The 20,575-nt window shown below is 48.2% G+C and overlaps 1 protein-coding gene across 1 annotated transcript in view; it reads right to left on the minus strand.

Annotated features, from left to right (window-relative positions):
* LOC119377801 (uncharacterized) overlaps positions 1 to 20,575 on the minus strand; it is a 64,606-nt gene that overhangs the window by 6,453 nt on the left and 37,578 nt on the right. Inside the window, exon 8 of the mRNA XM_037647109.1 lies at positions 11,144 to 11,254. Within this exon, the coding sequence (XP_037503037.1) occupies positions 11,144 to 11,254 (111 nt within the window). The remainder of the gene's footprint in view (positions 1 to 11,143; positions 11,255 to 20,575) is intronic.

A 20,575-nucleotide genomic window follows, 5' to 3' on the forward strand; every position in this document is an offset into this window, starting at 1 on the left:
AAATGCACAGGAACCTGTTTAACGAACTTGCTTACACACAGCCAGCATACACAGTACCATAAACAAACATACGCACTCTCCACTCCACACTTGTCCCTCTGAAAAGGGTTAGACATTTTCAACCAAGTGCAGTGTGTGCCACAGATACACTTTCATACAGGCCACATGTCCTTGCATAGTAATATTTCAAGATGGGAAGCTAACCAATGCCAAAAAATGCCTCACCACTCCATGGCAGTAGTTCATGACAGTCAATGTCAACATGCATGAAAGGGCAACCACTGTTGAAACCTATAATGTTGATAACGTGCAACATACACGAAAAAAGTGGCTGCAGTTAATGATGCTAATCATATAAGGAAACTTTTCAATAACCAAGGTTATTGACCCACACATCAGCAACGTTACTGCTGGAACACTTGGCTTTAACTACATAATGGATGCACCAGTGCTGAAAATGGAAAAAAATCTGGCAGATCCCATGCATTGTGGAAATCACTTTCATGTGAAGACGTCAGAAACATGAAGCCTTTGCCATATTTTCTTGCTTTGAGCCAAGTGTTATGAGGTGGATCAACGTCTTGTGTAAATTGAGTAGGGCACATATCGTGGGCTTGCCAGGCACGACAAGTACACTGGCATGTGCAGTGTCGTCCACTCTTAGGGTGAACACGGATCAGCATGGCCGCGCTCTGCGCATCGAAACGAAACGGCGCAGACGCTTGGGAACGTGCTCCTCTTGCTGTACTACAGGGAAGCGATCACGGGCGTGCCAGCACCGGCGTTGGCTGGATGCACTGGCGCTCCGCAGAGCGCGGCCACGCTGAGCCGTGTTCACCCTAAGAGTGGACGGCACTGTACAGTCAACGTCCAATTTTTCGAACTACCTAGAGACCGCGAAATTGCCCGAAAAAAACTCATATGCTTTTTCATTCTGCTCAAGCGGTCAAATCGCCACAGCCACGTCCGAAACAGCTTCAGCGCCTCCCAGTACACTTCTCAGGCATTTTGGTGCGCGCCCACACTCTAGTGAATACATTCAGTACCTGCCGCGAACCCCACTACTACGCGCCGACCACCAATTACAAATTTGCATCTCGTGATGAGCGCCGCCGATACCCCCAAAGCGCGGAAAAAATTACAGCTCTCTCACACGAACCATTTAGAAATTACGCAGAACACAAAAGGTTGTGGCGGAAGAACGGACGACTTGTCCTGCTTTCCCTGATGCATGTGCGCTCATAAACGATGCACTACTGTACAAAAACCTTCGCTGACAGGCAGCATTTGCTGCCGCATGAGCCAATTGTTCCTAGTTGTGTGTAGCAGGTCACCAACTAAACTGACGTACCCCGTCACTGTCGGGGTGCTTGCTGTACCATACGCATGCGTTTGCCGCGAAAGTGCGTCCTGACTGCACACGGGCACGGCAATAGCAAGCTGCTTTCGTTCACGAAGGCAGCACGTCTGTGCGGAGCGCTTAGCGGTCTTGCGCAAAGAGGCAGCATCAATGGCGGCACAGCACATTTAGTACGCTCACAAATGCGCTAGGCTACATGCACTACCAAGCAGTTAGCTCAAGACACTTATCATAAAGGGTTATGAGTGATAAAGCCATACATCATGCCTCCGTGCATTACCACTGCTTATCCGTAAAGACATCGCCGCACTGTGCCGCAATAGTGGCCCCTTCCGATTTTTGGTCTTTAAGCATTGCGGTAAAGATGACCTTCTGACACTGCTTTGGCCGCAAACAGATCTACTCGTGAAAGTGCTGGTTCAAACCTACGAGATCACAAAGGCGGCAGTTAGAGCTGTATATGGGGAGAGTCTGGCGAATGGGCGGGGCAGTGACGTCGCGGCGCGGCGATGACGCCAATCACGTCACCGCCATGCCTCCGCTCCGGCGCCGTCCGCCATATATAGTCTTCCCCCGTGACAGGCGCACGGCTGAGGTTATGTACGCGCTGTTCATTCGTGAAATCAAGCACTGCTACACAAATTGCGAAAGCGAAGTTGTGCAAGCACATTGTTATAAAAGTTTAATGAAGAATATGGAGAGAATCCGGCGAGGAGAGGGGGTTTACGTCACGAGAAGAGGGCGGCGCTGGGGCGGGGCGCGGAGAGCGGCGAGATGAAAGAATCGCCAAACTCTCCCGAAGGGTATATATGGCTCTGGCGGCAGAGATCGGGGCTTCGATTAACCCTTTGAGGGTCAAAGACATACCGTAAAATCCCGCGTATAGCCCGGGGTTTTTTCTAGATGTTAGGGTGCGAAATTTCGGCCCCGTACTATATGCGGGTCCCAAGAATTTCCGGCCCAAATCCAGTTTTGGTTTCGGCGTAGCGCGGTGCTATCATCATCATCAGGTGTCTGCGCGCTTCTGCGCTAGGTAGTGTTAGCGGTGTTAGTCTTACAGACCCCCGCGTGCAACAGTGGTTGGTCAGTCGGCCAGTGGCCTTTGCTTCAACTTGGTGCCCATAACGACGGCCTCGATTTTGCTCCTGTGATTTTACGCCATGTCAGGACCGCGCAGGCAGTACTCTGCTGCTTTTAAAAGTTATCGCTGCTGCCGAAACCATCGGCAACTGTGCCGCGGAGCGGCAGTTCGGAGTCAATGAGCGGAGTATTCGCGGTTGGCGCAAGCAGAAGGAAGCCCTCTTTGCATGCAGCGGCAAGCGAAAAAGTTTCCGTGGACCAAAAAATGGAGCATTTCCTGACGTGGAACGAGAACTCACAGACTTTGTGCGGGAGCAGCGAGCTGCACATCTCACTGTCAACATCGAGCTGCTACAAGCGAAGGCAAGGGAGATCACTCGAGACAAAGGCATTCAGCCGGAGGATTTCAAAGCGAGCAAGCATTGGGTGTCTCACTTCATGCGCCGCGCTGGGTTCTCCCTACGTCGGTGTACGTCGATCTCGCAGAAGCTACCAGAGAGCTACGAAGAGGACCTTGTGGCGTTTGAAAAGTACATAATTGCGTTGCGAAAGGCAGTCCCCTTTCAGCTGGGCCAGATCGGCAACGCGGATCAAACGCCGGTCTACCTGGATATGCCCTCGGCGCTGACGGTGCATTAAAAAGGCTCCAGGCAAGTTATCGTGCAATCGACTGGGAACAAAAAAATGTGGGTAACTGTAATGTTATCCTGCACGGCTGACGGTCGCAAGCTGCCACCCTACGTGGTGTTCAAACGAAAGACGCTGCCGAAGGGGGAGAAGTTCCCAAAAAATGTCGTCGTCCGCTGCCAGGACAAGGGGTGGATGGACGAATCGCTAGTGCTTGACTGGATAAAGTCCGTGTGGTGTCGATGGCCCGGAGCACTGCTGGGACTCCCTTCGATGCTTGTGTTCGACACGTTTCGGTGTCACCTGGCCGACTCCGTAAAGAGACTGCTGCGCGACTCCCGCACCGAGCTCGTCCCGGGATGACATCACAGCTGCAGCCGCTTGATGTGTGCCTTAATAAGCCATTTAAGGACCATGTCAAGCGCCTGTACGTGGAGTGGATGAGGTCCGGAGAACCAGAAGTGACCCCTGCCGGATGGCTGAAACGGGCCTCGCCAGCGATGCTCTGCCCGTGGATAGTCGAGGCTTGGGCCTGCATTCCAGAGGCGCTCGTTTGCCGCGCCTTCAAAAAGGGCTCCATCTCGAACGCGCTTGATGGCACTGAGGATGATATGCTGTGGGAGAACATTTCCGACAAGGGAGCTTCGGAAGAGGGTGCGTCCGACGACGACGATGAATAAAGTGTCAATAAATGCATTTTTTCCATTTTCCTCAAACTATATTCGGGTGAAAACTTTTTTTCTCATGTTTGCTATCCCCGAATTACACCCCGGACTACATACGGGTCCGAGCTATATGCGGGTTTTTACGGTACATGAACGTCATCCGCTAACAGCCACAAGACAGCCAAAGACCTACACGTACGTCGTTGCCTGTATGTTTAAAACGCGCGCCTTTTTCGATCATTTCTCTTGCTTCACATGTGCTGCCACACTATGGAAATACGTGGAATTTTTTTCGAGTGCTGATGTCTCTCCATTTTTTTTATGCTTTACTACAGTGGTGCACTGGCTGGTTTTGGTTTCGTCCTCCCACCGGTTTCCGCTTGCTGTGCCCACAAAACTGACGCCTTTCTTGTTTAGAATCTTTCAAAAAGTGACCGATTTGTTAATCTCTCGTTTATTGCTCCCCGGTACACGATTACGCCTGTTTCTGTGCAGGCGCTGACTGACACAAATGATGCCGCTGTGGTCGAGTTTCCTGTTTCAGGCACTCACAAAAACCGCTTCCGTCTTGTTGGCAATAAGAAGAAGGATTATTATAGGTTTTGGACTTGTTTTCACTTTCCGGACTCTCTCACAACGACACAGTTTTCTTCAGTGCGCTCACCCACGCAGTTTGCTTGCGCTATGGAAGTGCACACCGGTTTCTCTGCCGCAAGAAAGTCTAGCGGCGATTCGGAGAAATCGCCGCTCGATTGCCAAATCAGAATCTGCTTCAGTAAATCTCAGCCCGTCACACGAGGAGTTACCTACGAGTTAAGACTCAGATGTTGACAAGTGAGCGACATTTCAAAAGCGTGTGCGGCAAGACTATGCTGACTGGATCAAAAGTGGCTTTTCTCCCCCCCCTTGTTTCCACTTGACTTCCACTTCGTGCACTTATATTTGTACACCTGTGAACAACACAGGCGTTTATTGCAGCGTTTTTTTTTAGAATTTATCTTGCTGTTACTCCTAAATAAACCATGTGTTTGTAGTGAGTGAGTAGGAACTTTATTCAGGTCCTGAGGAGAAAGAAAGCGGCGCCGAAGGCCCCGCCAATCAATCCAGCGGCTCCACCGAGGTAACACAAACAATTTTTTGGTTACCCTAAAAAAATTACTACTTTTTTCTGAAATAGATCTACCTGAAGAATTTAAAACAGCAATAAAAAAAAATCAACCCTGGCAGTTCTCATTTGGCAAAAAAAAAAAAAAAAAAAACGACCCTCAAAGAGTTCACGCCGTTTTGGACCTGCAGTTTAAGCAGAAAGTCCGAAAAATCCGACGCTGAACAGGTGCAGCGTCTGAAATTTCAGACGTTTTTATATACTGACTTCTATGGGGCTTGTGACAGTGCCACGAAAGCGTCTGAATTTTCGAGCATGTCCGAAAAATCAGCAGTTGAGCGTAAATGGTAGCTCATGGTCCGACGTAACGTCAGCACTCGCATTAGAGCAGAGGTGTCAGTTTTATCACAATAAAGTGCATGCTACGGTGCAATGATGTCTATATTATCAGTAGCAGTCGTCAGCGTATTCGCCAACGCTTGACTTGAGGAGTCATAGGTTTACTTATGTAATGTTTATTACATTCTTATAAAACCGGATAGCCAATAGGCCCTCCCTCTAGATAACGAAGGCCTCTACAATCTCCCTCTGCAGGATTGCATCAGTCACCCCTCTATCAGTTTGCAAGAGGGGGAGATAGCCTTTGTAGAAGGTCACTTGACGTAGGCATGCTGAGCGCAAGGCTTTAGTTTTTTGTCGACTCGTTGAGTTTGATATGATTGCACGGTGGTATAAATAAGTCTTTCCTGAATAAAAATACAGTCAACGACCGATTTTTCGCACTCCCTAGGGACCGCGAAATCGTCCGAAAAAACAAATTCATGCTTTTTTACTCTGCTCAAGCAGTCAAATCGCCACAGCCACGTCTGAAATAGCTTTAATACCTCCCGGTACAATTATCAGGCATTTTGGTGCGTGACCAGGCTCTCGCAAATACATTCGGTATCTGCCGCGAACCCCGCTTAACTACGTGACCGCCAATTACAAATTTGTGTCTTGTGATGAGCGCCGCTGATACCAGCAAAGCGTGGAATAGATTAGAGCTCTCTCGCATGGAGCGTTCGGAAACGATAACGCGGAACACAAAGTCTGTGGCAGAAGAGCGGACGACTCATCCGGCTTTCCCCGATGCGTGTGCGCATGTAAACGATGCGCACACACATCACCGAATCTCCGCCGATACGCAGCATTTGCTGCCATGTCAAGCTGATCATTTCTAGTTGTGTGCAGCACGTCGACAACTAAGCTGACGCCGTCACTGTACTGTTGCTGTATCGTACGCACGCATTTATAATAATAACAATTTTTATTTGCACAACAATGTGAGCCCTCCGGTGACGAGCGAGGCTAGACAGAAAGGAAAGACCCTTACGCGCGTGCGTCTGCTAGCCCGTCACCGAAAGGCAGGGTTCGTGATGCGCAATTTGTTCCTGACCGCACACGGGCTCGGCAATGGCGAGCTGGTTTCGTCCGTGAAGGCAACGCATCCGTTGCGGTGCACGTAGCGGTCTCGCACAAAGAGGCAGCAGAAATGGCGGCGCAGCGCATTTGGGTTCTCGCCTATTAAATGCGTGCGGTACGCATGTAACTGCGCTAGGCCACACGCACTACCGAGCAGTTAACTGAAGATGCTTATCGTAAGGGTCGTCAGCGATTAAGCCGTACTGGCGCGTTTACCAGCTGCCAGTGGAAATCCGCTGCTTATCCATAACATCGCCGCACGGCGCCACGATAGCGGCCCCTTTGAATTTCTGGTCTGCTTTGCCCCATAACGCTTCGGCATTGCGGCAAAGCTGACTTTCGGACTCTGCTACTGTCATAGATAGACTCGCGAAAGCGCTGGTTCGAACCTACGAGATGATAGACACGGCAGAGGTGGGGGCTTCAAATAATGCCTTTCGGACTTGCAATTTCGGCAGAAAGTCCGAAAAATCGGACGTGGAATAGTTTCAGCGTCCGAAATATTGGACGTTAATACATTGACGTCTATGGGGCTGGTGACGGTGCCGCGAAAGCGTCCGAATTTTCGAGCATGTCCGGAAAATCGGGCATCCGAAAAATCGGCAGTTGACTGTAGTTCAGTTGCTAGTAGCGCGTTGTCTGGTGTCCTTCTTTCTCTTTGTGTGTCGTAGTATCGCATCCCTCTGTTTATCATGAACCAACATCAACTTGGCCAACTTTTTACTTTACTAAAACATTCTGTTGCATCGTGCGTATGGAATTAGTTGTCATTCTTGAATGCGCCGATTGTAGGCAATCGTCCACCATTGGTAAGGTCTCGGGGCCTGTAGTTTTTTTATATCGAATTTTTCATATATCGAACTACCGTATTTACTCGATTCTACCGCGCCCTCGATTGTAACGCGCACCCGTTTTCCGCGACCAAAAAAAAAAAAAAAAGTAATACATCGATTGTAACGTGCACCCATTTTTCGTGAGAGAAACGAACAAAAAAAGTCTGTAGGAGTCAAACTTTGCACATTCAGAAGAACAAGTATTTGGCTTTTTAAAGAACTACAGTTTCAAAAAAGTAAAACACAAAGAAAAGGCGGGCATTGCCGCTGGAACTGTCACCACGACGGCGGCAATACGAGCCACGTAATGGATCAGTCCTCGTCGCTGTCAGACAACGCCTTGTCGCTATCAACGCTTTTCGATTTCGGGAAACCGGCCCTGCTTTGGTCCACTGAAACCTTTTCGTGAAGCTTTGCTGCAAAAAATCTTTTGCTTCTGTTTGCGCCAGTCTCGCACGCACGTTTCGGGAACTCCGAATGACCGCGATGCGGCCCGATTTCCGTCCGTCTCTACACATGTAATAACTATTCTTTTAAATGCTGCATCGTGGTGCACTCGTCGAGTATTCGGAGTCGGCACTTCCATGCCGTCGATGCGAACGCAGAACGGGATGACAATCTCCTCAGCACACGTACGAACGTAAACAATAATGGCAGAAATGACCCAGGCATGTAGGAGGCGGCCATTTTGAAATGCCGATGGCAATACGATAAGAGTTTTTTTTTTTTTTCGATACTCGATTTTAACGCGCATGCGATTTTTGGACTCGTTTTACCGGAAAAAAGGTGCGCGTTAGATTTGAGTAAATACGGTATTTGCGATCCCCTTTGAGTTCGATATATCCGTGCTCGACTGTATTATGAGGGACCGAGCTCAAAATCGCGCTAAAAGGGCGCCGTATCTCGTCTATACCGCCACTGAGCGCTGCCGTGTTGGCGTGGTTTGAAAGCTCAAAGTTTCGCCTTTCCGTTCCCACCCTTCTTACTTACGATCACCGCATAGAGAAAGCACAAACAAAAGATCGGAGGGTGTTCTCACGAACCTTCTGATGTACGCAGCACTACTATTGGTGGAGCATGTGACACCACTGAGAGGCGATTTTCTTATTGCGGCCATTGCACAGCACACGCTGTGCAATGGCCGCTATGTTTGCCAGCAGAGTGCTCGTCGGCTAGGCCTTCTTTCGTGACAATCTCCTTTACTTCTGTGTTGATCCCTCCGCGGTCGTAAGCACGCGAATTGCGGCTGTTCAAAAGGTGACGTGTGTACGGGAGGCAAAATGCAAGCCTCTTTAGTTTCGTACTAGAAAAACGAGAGACGGTATCATGTGGATCGGGAGAGCCGGTGATTAGATTGCGGCGTACCAACTGGGTTGTCAGCAAGTCATGTCATCCCTTGCCGGGACGGTAATAAAGCGACAGCTATGTAAACCATAGCGCTTTATCATCAAAACGCTTACTACTTCTCAGATGACGCGCGAGTGCCGCTTTACCGGCTTTACTTCGGAGACGATCTGCCGATGCTTGCTCTCGCGCCCCTCCGCTGAGACCCAAGCTTCGTGCACGCACATTCTTGGTCTCGTTTCGGTAAAATGGGCATCAAATGTCCCCACTAGCACAAGAGCATTCTCGTTTCATTCAGAAAAGTTAATAATGTGAGAAAATGCATCTGCGGTATAGTTTGGTGCGAAGTCGCCGTCAGCTTTGGACTACCGAGAAGGTGTCGGCTCTGCGGTGCGGGCGCAGTTTACCATACAAGAAAATTAATCTGTAGGCGTTAGTAGTTGACAAGGGGGTTATCGCGAAGCTTCATCAAACTAATACACCACTATTTAGGGTGCCTGATGACATGTTCCACAGCCACAAAAGTAGCGATACAGTCCAACACGGCCAATGTTCACATGCAGCCTGGTGCACTTGCATTCGAGGGAACTGCACAAAAGCGTCTGTGGTAAATGACAAAGGCTAATAAAACTTCCTAAATCGTGCCAGGTTAAGAAGTAGAGGCCCAAAAGATTGCCCCCTGGCAAGGACACCAGTTACTGCTGTCCTGGCACACTTCAGTATAGTGCCAACTGCAACGAAAACTGTTGTCTATTTTCTCAAAAGAGTTTTTTGTGCCTGCCACTTTGCTTGTGGAAAGCATGGCACAACTATGGCTGGACCGATTTTTATGCTGTTTGTTTGACTGTAATCCATAGACTGTGCTGTACTTCAACACAGTCTTAAAATTTTTATTTAGACTTTCATTCTTTTCTTATTTCATAATTACTTCATGGAACGATTAGCTAAGATACATGCATTTGCATGTAATGTTCAGCAGAAAATTATTAGGGCTGTAAAAAAAAAAAATCTAACACTGTCTAAGTACAAACAGTATGTGAGCAAAGATACAAAGTGGTTCCAGCCTCCTAGCATGTTTCATCACTGTGCCAGGCTTTCCACCAGCAAGGAACTTGTAAATTCTTATAAAACAAGAAATAATGAAGATAATTTCACCAAATTTTTAACTTATCTTTTTAATATGATTTTCAGTGTGTCTGCCAAATTTCAGCACTCTGTGTCCAGAAATAAAAAAAAGTCAATAGTAATATCTGGTGTTTAACATCCTAAAACCAAGATATGATTACGAGGGACGCTGTAGTGGAGGGCTCCGGAAATTAATACCCCTGTCACATGGGGCAACTTAAGTGCACTTTGGGGGAGTGCACTTCGCAGCTACACTCAAACCTCATTATAACAGAGTGACATCTGCCACGAAAATGACTTCGTTATATCCAAAAATTCGTTATAAACGTTTATTTGTAGCACTGTATCTATGACAAGACTATTCTTCATTTACTTCGTTATAACCAGTAATTCGTTATATCTGTGTTCGTTATATTGAGGTTTGAGTAGTGTCATTCACACGCTGTCACACGAGAACACTAAGTGACACTCGCTGCAAAGCGCACTTGACGGCGAGTGCGTTCGCCAAACTCACTTTGCTGCGATGGAGTGTCTAAATAAATGACTATCCGAAGTGGTGTTCATAGCATTTTTTAAACTACGTTTTCGTTATTAAAAATATCCCTATGCATTAAAACATACTACACCACAAAAAACTACTCTGCTATTCTCGCTCTCAGGCAGTTTACAGGCACGACCGCCAGGGGCATACCCAGCACACGCTGTGCAATGGCCGCAGCCACCGCGTTTGTATGTAAAGTTAATTTTAAGGGCTGCTTATAGCTGTAACACATTAGTACTTAAAAACAGTTGCCTGAAATCGCAAATATATGCTTAAGTACCCATCACCATTACAATCATTTCCAAAGTACACTTTCCTTTCTCGTGTAGCAGCACGCCACCAAAGTGACATTCTGGACGCGTAAGTGCACTCGCTCAAAATGACATTAAATTTGCTAGTGTGACAGGGTATTAGACCACCTGGGGAAACAAAAAAGCTAGTAACGATCCCCACATCCTCCCTTGAGTGCTTTCTACTTCTGTGCCAATGAGGACGCTGGCAGCCACACAGGAGGGTATGACAAAGGAAGAAAGAAGCTACATCAGTGTGTCATGACCGTGAGCGTGCATCATGAAACGCAATCACTCTCTCCCTGTGTGATTCCAGTGTGCGGTAGTGTTACTACAGCGTAATTTTAACACATCATAGAGTATGACACCAGCATGCAGTGGCACGCCATGGCAAGAAGAGCATCTGGTCCAAATTCCGCTCTTGCTGTACGTCAGCTATCGGCCAATACCAGCAATCTGCTGGGCACCATACAACAGCTACCAGCAGCTCTGAAGTGAGGACGGGTCTCTCTATGAAAAGGGCGCTTGAGAAAGGGGCATCTTCGTGCTCCGCTTGTAAACTTTCCTTGCCGTGCACAACTGTAAATTTGGCCGAGGTGTTTACAGCAGCGTCTGCTTTCCGCTGTATGTTTTTTCACCAAGGTAGGAAAGGTGGTTCAGGGCCCCTAGTGACATATTATTGCTCACACTGTAAGCACATATAAGTGTTTACCCTGTTGTCCATGTGCTGCATGCTGCGCATAGCTTTGGGTTGAAAGCGATGATGGTGGAGCAGGGCTTTGGTTAGGTGTTGGGCTGGATCGGTTTGGTGGATTCAGTGAACCTGAAGGATTCAAGAGCAAGGCATAAAAAAAATTGAATTGCATTACAACAGAGCGCCCCTGCACTAATACATGAGAACCGCGACAACACTAAACAAAAATCACAACCAAAGATGATAAGCTTAGTAAAACTTTATACAGTACTGCCCAAGTTTTCAGGCACAAGTTGCATACATGTTGCAAGTGTGATAGTAGCTGTGAGAAAAGTTAGTCATTGAAGTCGTCCTGACACTGTAATTACAAGTGCAGTTGTATTTGCGGTTTACGAGTTTTCAAGCTGCATTGGTTGGGTCGTCCAGCTTTGGGCACCCACAATAGTTGTGTTGGAAAGCGACAGTAGCAAAGGGGACATGAACGAAAGCTTCACCTCTGCATTCACCACTACAGTGTATGGAACCTGCACTTTTTTAAGGCTTTCGAAATGCCATATGGCCAGAGGTCTTCAGCATCAAAATTGCAATGCTTTATTTTTGGACAGCACATGCTTGATGTCCCTTTCTCCAGGGTGCAACAGCCGAAATAGGATTTGGAGCAATTTTTGGAGCAGCAAAATGTTGCTTTTGGAGCACAAAAATTCAAATTTGGAGCATTATAACAAAGAAGGCTTACTTTCAGAAAAGAAAACAAAAATAAGTACAAACCATTCAACATCAGCTAACTCGTGCACAGCGCACGTGAACACTGCTATGTCAATAAAAGCAGTGTGTTGAGCCGCCCCACAGTGCGAAGAATGACCAAGTCCACATTAGCATTTGCAGGGCCTGTCAAATAAGTCAACAGGCACTGCAAATGCTAATGTGGACCTGCGAACCTGGCAACTTCGAAATTCGGGAGATTCGTAAAGCAGGAGCAAGTGGAGGTGGTGAAAAAAAAAAAACTGGCGTACATTTTAGTCTATTGTTTCTCAAGGCCACAGAAACGCCATACACAGCAGCTCCAAATGATTGGCAATAATTTTTGAGACGTCAGCGATCATACTACAGGTCTTCCCGCTGAATTTAATCCAAGTGTCAGTCAATTTAATCGACTGGCACTTGGATTAAACTGACTGGCACTTGGATTAAATTGAGCGGGAAGACCTGTAGTATTTGTAATTACACAGCGCGTGCACGAATGAGTAATTAAGGAACAAAATGCGCTGTGTCCTTGACAGCTAGTACTAAGAGCCCCTTCTGAATCTCAGTATGCTTTTCCGCAGGACACCAGTGTATCGTGGCAAAAGTGGCTTAAAAAGTGTTCTGCGCGCAATAAAACAAGCATCAGGAAATTTGAGAACCACTGTCCTTTTTTTTATTGCAATAGCAATTATATGGACACTCTCGACTGGTTCTTGCCGTCATGTCCTGTATAAAGTTTAAATTGATAACATCCCCTGTGCACAGTATGTTCTACCGCGGATAAAAGCGTGCGAGTGCGGGCAACGAACGCGGCTGAAGCAGAGATCAAACGAGCCAGCCCATCTACGTCGCTCGGAGGGTAATGCGATAACACCACTCCGCTCGGGAGGCCTGTTGTCAAAGCAGAGAGGAAACGCCCCGCCCGTCTTGAACAAGCATGAAAAGGCATGAGCAGCAACTTTGAACTTTGATTCTAAGGGCGCGGTCGCGATTGCTGGCGCGCGCGCTATCTCGGCAGCCATCAGCAGGTGGCTCCTATACCCTCCTACGTGCTGTGCTCTCAATGCGAAGACACTGTGCAGAAAGAGCATCTTTGCCTGGAGCGGCCATATTATCTTACACCAACGTTTTGTAGAGTTACGCGAGATCAGATGCAAGAGTTTGCTGCCAGCCTCACTTCGTATAACAATTTATTGCTATCGCATTGATTGCTTCGCCCTGGCAGTGAAACTGACTTTTTCCTTTTCTTTAGCGGGAAGGGGGGGGGGGTAGGGTCTGTTCGTCTGTAGTGGATGATGATGCCCACACTGCAGACGATCAACGCGGCCTCCATTTCTCGCTAAAATTTGTGCAACTGAGAAAATTTTGAAGCTGGTCAGGCATTTTGCCGTAGCGTGGTGCAATTTCAACAAATTTCACAGTTTTGGCTCAGCTTGGCGCAAAAATAAAAAATTGTATCAAATTGGCGCAATTGGCACTGCTGCTGCACCCCTGCTTTGTGTAAAAAAAATTGGGCAGGACTTGTGGTGGCTTAGCAGGTAAGGTGTTGCGCTGCTAAGCTCAAGGACGCAGATTTGATACCTCGCCACAGCAACCATGTTTCAATGTAGGAGACGTGCAAAAACCCCAATGCACCTTGACTTATGCGCACACTAAAAAACCCCAGGTGGTCAAAACTAAAACCAGAGTCCCACACTAAGAAATGCCCCATATTCATGCCCTGGTTTTGGAACGCAGGCCCCACAATTACACAAAAAATTGGTCAGGAACTGCCCTTTAATTTGAAGTCAAAATTTAATGTAGAAAAATATCAATATACAAGAATATCCCACTATTATGTTTACGGGTACTGTGTTTTCCCAGCTGCTGTGTCATTTTCGGCCAGTGCTGGCATAGCTCTCATAGCATTCAATGCCCCAGCTGTACCGTTACATCACAAATGTCTGACCGTTCCCGTACGACACGTCGCGAGCTGGCAGTGTGAGCTGACCCAGGCAGCCGTGGAGTACGATGGCCCTGCTGACTTCGTAGCTTGGCCTGGCTTGACTATGGGATTGACCATACAAAGTGCCACAAGCGACATGAAGTGATTCCTAAATACAGTAGCCGACAGTTTATTCGGACTCTTGCGGGCACCGCCGAAAAGTACGGATAATTGGGAGTCCAAAAAAAAAAAGGATTCACTAGAACAAAAGCACCTAGAGGCCCAGTGGCCGGAAAAAACTTGTCAATGCGCGTCTGCACACATGCACGCTTACGTGCGACCAAGTCGGCCTGTATTTCGTCCAGTGCTTGGCCACTCCTGTAGGTCGGCAATAGCACTGTAACGGCCTACGCTAAATCCCCATTTGATGGCTGTGGTGTGGGAGGTGTGTCATCATAGCAGTCACTGTCCACATGTACTGGTTCGAGCAGCTGATGGATGATCTCATTACCCAACTAGGCAAAAACTCCCGAGCAACTTCGGATTAAGGTTGGCTTGGCTTAGCTTGCTGTTCGGCCGTCGTAGCCATTCAATGAATACTGGCTAAAGCCAAAAGGCAACCCCGTTACGTGTAGCCAACAAAGAGAGCCTTCAAGAACTGCAATTGTAATTTTTGCGTTCTGCGTGAATTTTGACCCTGGTACAAGCTCCAGCTATAGCCAGTGCAAAATTTGAGTGCTGGCAACCTAACAAAAATATGGTAAACATCACTGACAGCTTGTCATGGCATTCAACTTCGCACTCGATCAGTCGGCCAGAGTTCGAAAAATCGAACGGCACACTGTGGGGCGTCCGAATTTTCGGCCGTGAGTTTATATTACTTCAATGGGATGAGTGGCGGTGCCATGAAGGTGTCCGGATACAGCCAACGTCCGATTTTTCTGACTCTCTAGGGCCTGCGAAATCGTCCGAAAAAATGAATTCGTGCTTTTTTATTCCCCTCAAGCGGTCAAATTGCTACAGCCACGTCCGAAATAGCTTTAGTGCCTCCCAGTACATTTATCAGGCATTTTGGTGGGCGCTCAGGCTCTCGCAAATACATTCGGTATCTGCCGCGAACCCCGCTTAACTACGTGACCGCCAATTACAAATTTGTGTCTTGTGATGAGCGCCGCTGATACCAGCAAAGCGCGGAATAGATTACGGCTCTCTCGCATGGAGCGTTCGGAAACTATGACATGGAACAGGAAGACAGACTGAAGAGTGACCGACTCGTCCAGCTTTCCCTGATGTGTGTGTGCACGTAAACGCAGCATTTGCTGCCATGTGAAGCCGATTGTTTCTAGTTGTGTGCAGCACATCGCCAACAAAGCTGACGCCGTCACTGTGTTGTTGCTGTACCGTACGCATGCATTTGTCGTGAAAGGGTTCGCAATGCCCCCTCCGTTCCTGACCGCACACGGGCACGGCAATGGTGAGCTGGATTCGTTCGTGAAGGCAATGCGTCTATGCGGCGCACTTAGCGGTCTCACACAAAGAAGCTGCATAAATGGCGGCGCGGTACGTTTGGGTTCTGGCCTATTAAATGCATGCAGTACGCATGCAACTGCGCTAGGTCACGTGCACTACCGAGCAGTTAACTGAAGATGCTTATCGCAAGGGTTGTCAGCGATTAAGCCGTAATGGCGCGTTTGCCACCTGCCGCCATTACGCCTCCGTGCATTTCCGCTGCTTATCCGTAAAGACATTGCTGCATGGCACCGTGATAGCGACCCCTTTGAATTTCTGGTCTGCTTCACCCAAGAACATTTCGACATTGTGGCAAAGCTGACTTTCGGACTCTGCTACCGTTGCAAACAGATCGACTCGCGAAAGCGCTGGTTCGAACCTACGACATGAAAGACACAGCAGAGGTGGGGTCTTCAATTAATGCCTTTCGGACCCGCAATTTGCAGCAGAAGGTCGAAAAATTAGATGCCGAAGAGTTTCAGTGTCCGAAATTTTGGACGCTCTTATACATTGACGTCCATGGGGCTCGTGACAGTGCTGTGAAAGCGCCTGAAAAACCGGCAGTTGACTGTAAATGAGCACGTCCAAATTTTCAGTGTCCGAATAAACTGTCGGCGACTGAATGGGCATGTTGAAAGTTCAATGCTCCAAGACTGGCCTTTACACGGAGCAGACAAAATAGCATAAAGACCCAAGAAAAAAAAATGACTACGCACACAAAATGAAAACCAAAAAAAAGAAACCGTGTACACATTCAATGCAGAGATCGATGTGAAGTGTACACCACAGACAAGCAGCCAGGTCAGAACACAGCCTCCAAGACTGGGCAGCTAACATGAATTCACATGAAGTTCCTCAGTCGCTATAGCGATTGTTGCACTTCAAGTTTCTGTGAATTATAGAGCACTGCAGCAGGCATGCTTTTCTTTTTCTTCTCATCCTTGTTAGTTTGCTCTATATGCCCCCCTTTCCTGCAATTCTCCCTTAAACTGCCGATGCACCCTGTTGAAAAGCATGTTCATCATATGCTTGTCTGTAGGGCCTCCCAGCAACTACCGTATATACTCGTGTAAGGGCCGCCCTCGTGTAAGGGCCGCACCCCTACTTGGAGGGGGAATTTCGAAAAAAAAAAATTCAAAAAGTCCCATCAGAAAAGTGTAGTTAGTTAAACTGCAGCTAGATGGCGCTGCCAGCTTTTCCGCTTCCGCCGACCTCGACGGCGCCATTATTGCTTTGTGTGGCGCATCGTTGGCTTCGTGTGGGTAGCTTGCCAGTGTTTCTTCAGATCGGTGTTGTCGGTGTCACTTTGTCTGTAGTAGTGAGCCCTGTTTGAGCCATCGCAGGTGAGGGACGATGGGCCGGCACTTGAGATCTTTCACTGCAGCCTTTAAACTGCAAGTGATTGAATATGCCGAGGAGCACGGCAAGCGAGAAGCTGGACGCAAATTTGACGTCGATGAGAAGCGCGTGCGTTACTGGATGAAACAGAAAGATGCCCTCGCCGCTACCAACAGGAGCCGAAAGGCATTTCGCGGAAAGAAGTGCAAGTACCCGGAACTCGAAGGCGAACTTGTCAAATATGTTATCGACACTCGAAGGGACGGCTACGCCGTCTCAACTGACATGATCCGCGTGAAAGCCCTGGCCATCGCTCGCCACATGGAAATACCCCAGGCACAATTCAAGGCAAGTCGGGGGTGGGCTACGCGGTTGATGAACCGTAATCAGCTCTCCATCCGGCGCCGAACAACGCTTTGTCAAAGGCTTCCAAGCGAGTACGAAAGCCATGTGATTAAGTTCCATCGCTTTGTAAATGGTCTCAGGAGGGAGCATGAGTACGACCTCTCCCAAATTGGGAATGCGGACCAGACTCCTGTGTGGTTCGATGCACCAGAAAGCACCACAGTGGATTTAAAAGGTGCGAAAAGTGTGTCTGTGCGCACGACCAGCGCAGAACGTCAAAGACGCACTGTGATGCTGTGCATCACGGCAGACGGCAGAAAACTTCCGCCGTACGTCGTATTCAAGCGAAAGACTCTCCCTAAAGAGAAGTTCCCTCAGGGAATCATCGTACGTGCCCAGGAAAAGGGTTGGATGTCCAAGGAACTCGTCATAGATTGGATAAAGACCGTCTGGGCAAACAGACCTGGAGGCCTGTTACAACGGAAAGCCTTGCTTGTTCTGGACAGTTTCAGGGGCCACTTGACGGACCGCGTGAAGAACCGACTCGCCACGACTCGTACGGACTTGGCCGTCATTCCTGGAGGACTGACGAGTGTGCTGCAGCCGCTCGATGTCTGCGTTAATCGTCCGTTTAAATCGGAATTTCGCCGATGCTACTCGGAATGGATCGCTGGAGGCCATCATGAGAAGACCCCTACAGGACGGCTGAAGCGGGCATCGCTACAACAAGTGTGTGCGTGGATTTTGAGTGCGTGGCGTGCCATGTCATTTGAAACAGTCGCGAAAAGCTTCAAAGTGACTGGAATTTCAAACTGCATGAGCGGCGCTGAGGATGAACGTCTCTGGGAGGATGCCGACGCCGAGGCGAGCTCTTCCGAGAACGAGGACAGCGATAGCGAAATGGAATCTTAATAAAAACATTCCTGGAATGTCATTTGCGACTCTCTTACACTCTGCTACTGTCGCGGAAACAGTACAGACCTTTGGTGAGCTGTCATCGGCCTGATTCGTGTAAGGGCCGCACCAAGCAAAAATTTCGAAAAAAAAGTGCGGCCCTTACAAGAGTATATACGGTATACAGTCAAATCTCGTTACAACGAACACCACATTAACGAACATTTCAAATTAACGTGCCGACTGCTTATAGTTTCAATGTAAAAACATCACTACTACAAACTTCAGAATAACGAACATTTCAGAATAACGATCGTTATTTAATTCCCGTGTAATCTTAACACCTCAGTACTACGAACTTATATCCCGAAATGCGAGGATTCTTAGATTTCAGTGTATCGGTCATGGCAGTCGGAGCTGTAAGGTAGCAGACGACGCAGCGCGAAGAGCGGACGCCCTCCCGCTAAAACCTGAGATGGCACGGGAGGAGAAAGACGCGGGCGGAGAACTCTTTTTTTTCCCTTCGTTGCGGAGGCAACAACGCATCAGGTTTTGTAAAGGCCCAACCGCATGCATAGCACGCGACTTTCAAGCGAAGGCGACTGCGACAAACGAGCTCCGTCGCGCTGCTCGATTGAAAACTATTGCGCACACGCAGGCAAATTACGAAAAAGAATTACAGAGTAGATGAATGACAACATGCCAAATTTATTATTGTCTTGTTTGAGATAAAGATGCCATAAAAGCGTTTCGGGACTTCCTTTTTTCGCAATCTTATGTTTAACCGCGGCAGTAGTATCTGCTGTGATCCCATGGGGCGCCCGGAAGCGTACGCTGCCTACGCTACGTCGCACTTTGCAAACTGCGTTATGTTGGGGTTAGTCCACGAGGCGCATCTCGACAACGTTTCCTCTTGCCGTCATAGAACGTTTAAGAAAAGCCGCAGCGCCTCACATCGTTGCTTCGCAGGGAGAAGGGCTACCTCACACGACGACGATGTTGACATTGCAGCAAGCTACCACCAATGCAGCAAGCTACCACCGAAACATCAAAACGAACCGTCGATCATAAATAACGACAAAATACGGCCGCTGCCTCGCTCTCCGCGTGAGATGGGGCTGTAAATAAGGTAGTCTATAACTTGCATTCCTTGAAGTACGCGCCGATTGGAAGCATCACGAGCAAATTGCAACCGAAGCAAGGGTCAGAGATGCTGCCATGTTGTTGGATATCGTCATGCTCACTTCCGGGCGACAAGCGATGTTTTCTGGCTTTCCAGAAACCTGGGATGCTATCGCGGAACGATTCTATTTCAGATTCCAATGCCTTTCGTGCTTTTCGCGCTTGGCCAGTGGTCAGAACGACGGTCCGTCCGCGTTATCAGCGCGATCAGCACGCCGTGTGGGATCGGAAATAGCATCGTTTCGCGATTGCACCCGTGCGACAAGCGACGGCGATGGATGGCCCTCCGCGACAGCAAATCCTGTCGGCCATCACTCAAAACTCGCGTGCATGCAGTTGGGCCTTAAAGGATTGCAGCGATGACATGGACGACGATGTCACGGTAGCACCCGAAGATCGCGACGAGTCCGCGTTGGCCACAGATGCGTTGGCCTACTTGAGGAAACTCCGCATATTCATAGAAAAAAGCGGAACAGCGACCGAAGCGGCGGATAAAAATGCGGACGGTCTAGAATCGTTCGTGACGCAGAGTTTGTGCTGCACCCGTCAAAAAAAAAACGATCACGGACTATTTCAAATAAACGTGCCTTGTCTGACGTTCACGTGTGCATTGTTGTGAGAAACGAGTTCAAGGACGTACCGTTGCAAAGGCAGGATGTTTGAGTTACTGAAATTCTATTATGGTAAATTTTTGGGCTTTCACTATAATGACCTTTCAGAATAACGAACATTTTTCCGCGGTCCCCTGAAGTTCGTTATACCGAGATTTCACTGTATCATAGCAAGTATTTCATCTGATATGACTACACCACAAGCTGCATCTATACAGTAGAACCCCGCTGATACGTTTTTGAAGGGACCGTAAGAAATAAACGTAAGAGACTGGAAACGCAAGAGCCGAAAAACAGGAAAAACGTCAAAATATTTAGTGGTACAGAATTTTATTTCAGTGCTTACGAGCAGCACGAAAATTGGCGCGCTCAGCCGCGATCTAGTCGACGGATAGAAACGCGGAGCTGGGGACGGCCTCATCCACAGAAATGTAATCAACGTACTATGTGATTTTTTTAACACCAATAGCTGCAGGCATGAAAGAACTAAGCACACGCAATCACGACCAGCGCGGCGAGTCCGATCGCGAACCGTGCGCACGACCATACGAGCTCTAACCAGCTCCAACTCCTCCCGTCCTCCTAAAGTCCCTTTACGTCCTCCCACAAATAACGATGATGATGAGCCTACGCCAACGCGATGGCAGAAGTGAATGCGAATCTCGAAGGCCTTGCTTTCGCGGGCAATTACGTCATAGACGCCATGTTTGTTCAATCCAAATCTCAAAGGCTATGCTTTTGTTAATAATAAATGCCAATCTCGAAGGCCTTGCTTTCGCGAGCAACTACGTCATAGACGCCATCTTTGCAATGCGAATCTCGAAGGCGATGCTTTTGTTTGCATCAATCGAAAGATCCTGTTGCTTGCGCCTCTAATGCGGCTAATGTTACGGTCAAACCAGG

Source organism: Rhipicephalus sanguineus, chromosome 1, assembly GCF_013339695.2.
Source record: "Rhipicephalus sanguineus isolate Rsan-2018 chromosome 1, BIME_Rsan_1.4, whole genome shotgun sequence".
NCBI lineage: Eukaryota > Metazoa > Arthropoda > Arachnida > Ixodida > Ixodidae > Rhipicephalus > Rhipicephalus sanguineus.